This window comes from Penaeus japonicus, unplaced genomic scaffold (genome assembly GCF_977035675.1).
Source record: "Penaeus japonicus unplaced genomic scaffold, GWHDUDI00000001_assembly GWHDUDI00000017, whole genome shotgun sequence".
In the NCBI taxonomy this organism is placed as follows: Eukaryota; Metazoa; Arthropoda; class Malacostraca; order Decapoda; family Penaeidae; genus Penaeus; species Penaeus japonicus.
Window position 1 is genome coordinate 2,953,978 of NW_028234419.1, and position 2,175 is coordinate 2,956,152.

At 45.7% G+C, this 2,175-nt stretch overlaps 1 protein-coding gene across 1 annotated transcript; it reads right to left on the minus strand.

Moving 5' to 3' along the window:
• Positions 1–331: 331 nt before the first annotated feature.
• Positions 332–2,088, minus strand: LOC147469975 (uncharacterized). The gene is made up of 2 exons (XM_086545758.1): positions 876–2,088; positions 332–732 (listed from the first exon to the last, which is right to left on the minus strand). Exons 1-2 carry the CDS (start codon positions 2,086–2,088, stop codon positions 332–334), a joined length of 1,614 nt encoding a protein of 537 aa, XP_086401884.1.
• Between the last annotated feature and the right edge of the window lie 87 nt (positions 2,089–2,175).

The following is a 2,175-nucleotide window of genomic DNA, read 5'->3' on the forward strand; positions in this document are numbered from 1 at the left end:
TCACACTGGTGGCAGAGGAAGAGAGGATCTCAGGAGGGAGAATGAGAGGTTACACGGAAGCAGTGGACTCAGCTTCTTGCTTGCTGTGTTTTGTCAGATAGTTGCTGCGGCCAGGATAGCGTTAAAATGCTTTGCCTCGGTGCCCATTCCTCCTGTGGCAGTGTAAATACAAGGGGCGTGAACGTTCCTTGTTATACTTCGTCTTAACCGCTTTACCATATTCACGGATCTTATCATTTTCATGCCTTCCATGGGCAACATGTAGATCTTGGTCCTTATTACTTTGTGCCATAGGGTTAAAAATCCTTACATCAAAGAATGCTTTCTGGCCTCAAGCCCAAAATCCTCTTGCGCTGATGTCTAGGCGAGCATCTTCTGTGGTATTTACTGACCTCAGGGTGAAATGCCTTCCTCCAGTCGGCAAGAGTTCTGGTTCCACTCTCACGTCATGGCAGACTTCCCTGAGCATTTGGGCAGTGAGGTCTCTGACTTCGTCATGTCGTATGACAATAAAGCCTCCTGTCTTACAAATCATTGCGTGATTTGTGTTGAAAGGGGAGCCACACGAACAGGTTTGTGGTAGTCCATCCATATGCCACCCATATCTTAGAGCCAAGGCATCGAAAAATTCTTGCTTGTTTAAGCTAAAGCCCTTGGCTTTAATAGGTAGTGCAGTGAGCCAATTGGATGCCCCCACTTCCTGTGCCATCTGCATTCTCCTCTGATGGTCCTCTGGCATTTGCAATAAGATATTCTGTAGTTCTGCTTTTGGGTTATCTTCCCTGTTTTTGTTATTTCTGATATCATTTTATTCTGTTCTGCTTCATTTGTCTCCCCTTGGTTGTTCTGGCTTACTATGTGCTGCGTCAGATAACCTGTTAGTTTTATGGAATTTTGGTGCTCAGTGTCTGATATTTTGCATGGGTTGGTTATTCCCATGCCTCCCATTCTCGGTGGCAGTTCTAGGATGGCTCTCTCTAGGTCTGTAGGGTTACGCCAACCTGATAGGGATGGTATAAGATCACTATTGATGGTGTCTTCTATGGGCTGTAGAAGGTGTCCTATGTTTGGTACTGTTCTCATCAGAAATTTCCACTTATGTTTAATGCCAAAGGTGAATGCGGTATAGGCAGCATGTGGTTCATGTTTTGCAATATCGGCCAACCGTTTTATCTCCTCTATCCACTCTTCCACTCTGGATTTCACAAAAGCTTCCTGTGCTTCTTTTGTTCCTAGGACTGCTCCAAGATACTTCTCTCCACCTGCATTAATATGAACTTCCAAGTTTTTGAAACATTCTTTTGCTTGTTCAGTTCTTTCTGGCTTTACTATTAATACAGATTTCCGGGCATTTGGGTAGTATCCTTGCGGTGGTCCATGTTGTTGTAGCAGATCCCACCATTTCCTTAGGTTTGATATCTTTCCCGCACCTGCCAGGTCATCTGCATAAGCCACTTGCTTCACTTGGGTACTTTCATGACTTATGTGATCCTGTAGTCTCAGTAGACCAATGGCATACATAGCCATTGCCACTGGGTCTCCTTGGGTTGTGCCTTCTGCAGATTCGATGGTGTCAAAACTGCCTGTGTGTCTGTCACATATAAATTGTTTTGCTGGTTGGTTATATAAATGTTCTATGTACATCGCCAGACTGGGGCATTTCATCTTCATGTTGTGGATTGCTGCTTGACGGTTTATGTTATTGAATGCGTTTGCTGCATCCACCAGCAACACTGCATCGCAGTCAGGGTCATTGTATATTGTTCTCATTGCATGTATTGCAGCCTCACACCCTGCTTTCTGTCCAGCACAAACTTGCAGGTTTCCTACTGCAGCCTTTATGTCATCTTTAGTGACCTCCATGATTGCCTTCCCTACTATCCGCCTTAGCACTTCACCGACACCAATAGGGCGGCAGCCTGGCTTCTTATCGAGGGCAATGAGGCGGCAAGCAGTGAAGGCTTCTATGTCTTGACAAGTGTTAGTTGCCATTTTTCTCGCCATGGCTGCTATCGTGTTGCACAGATCATTCGCAACACTGCCGTATCTCGCATGGCTTAGGATGTTCTTCCAGGCTTTGGCATCCATTCCCGATGGTCCAGCTGCACCGTGTTTAGTGCACAAGGAGGGCGCGTTTCCGAATGTCTTCACCCGTTATTCTGTCAAATAGTGCTG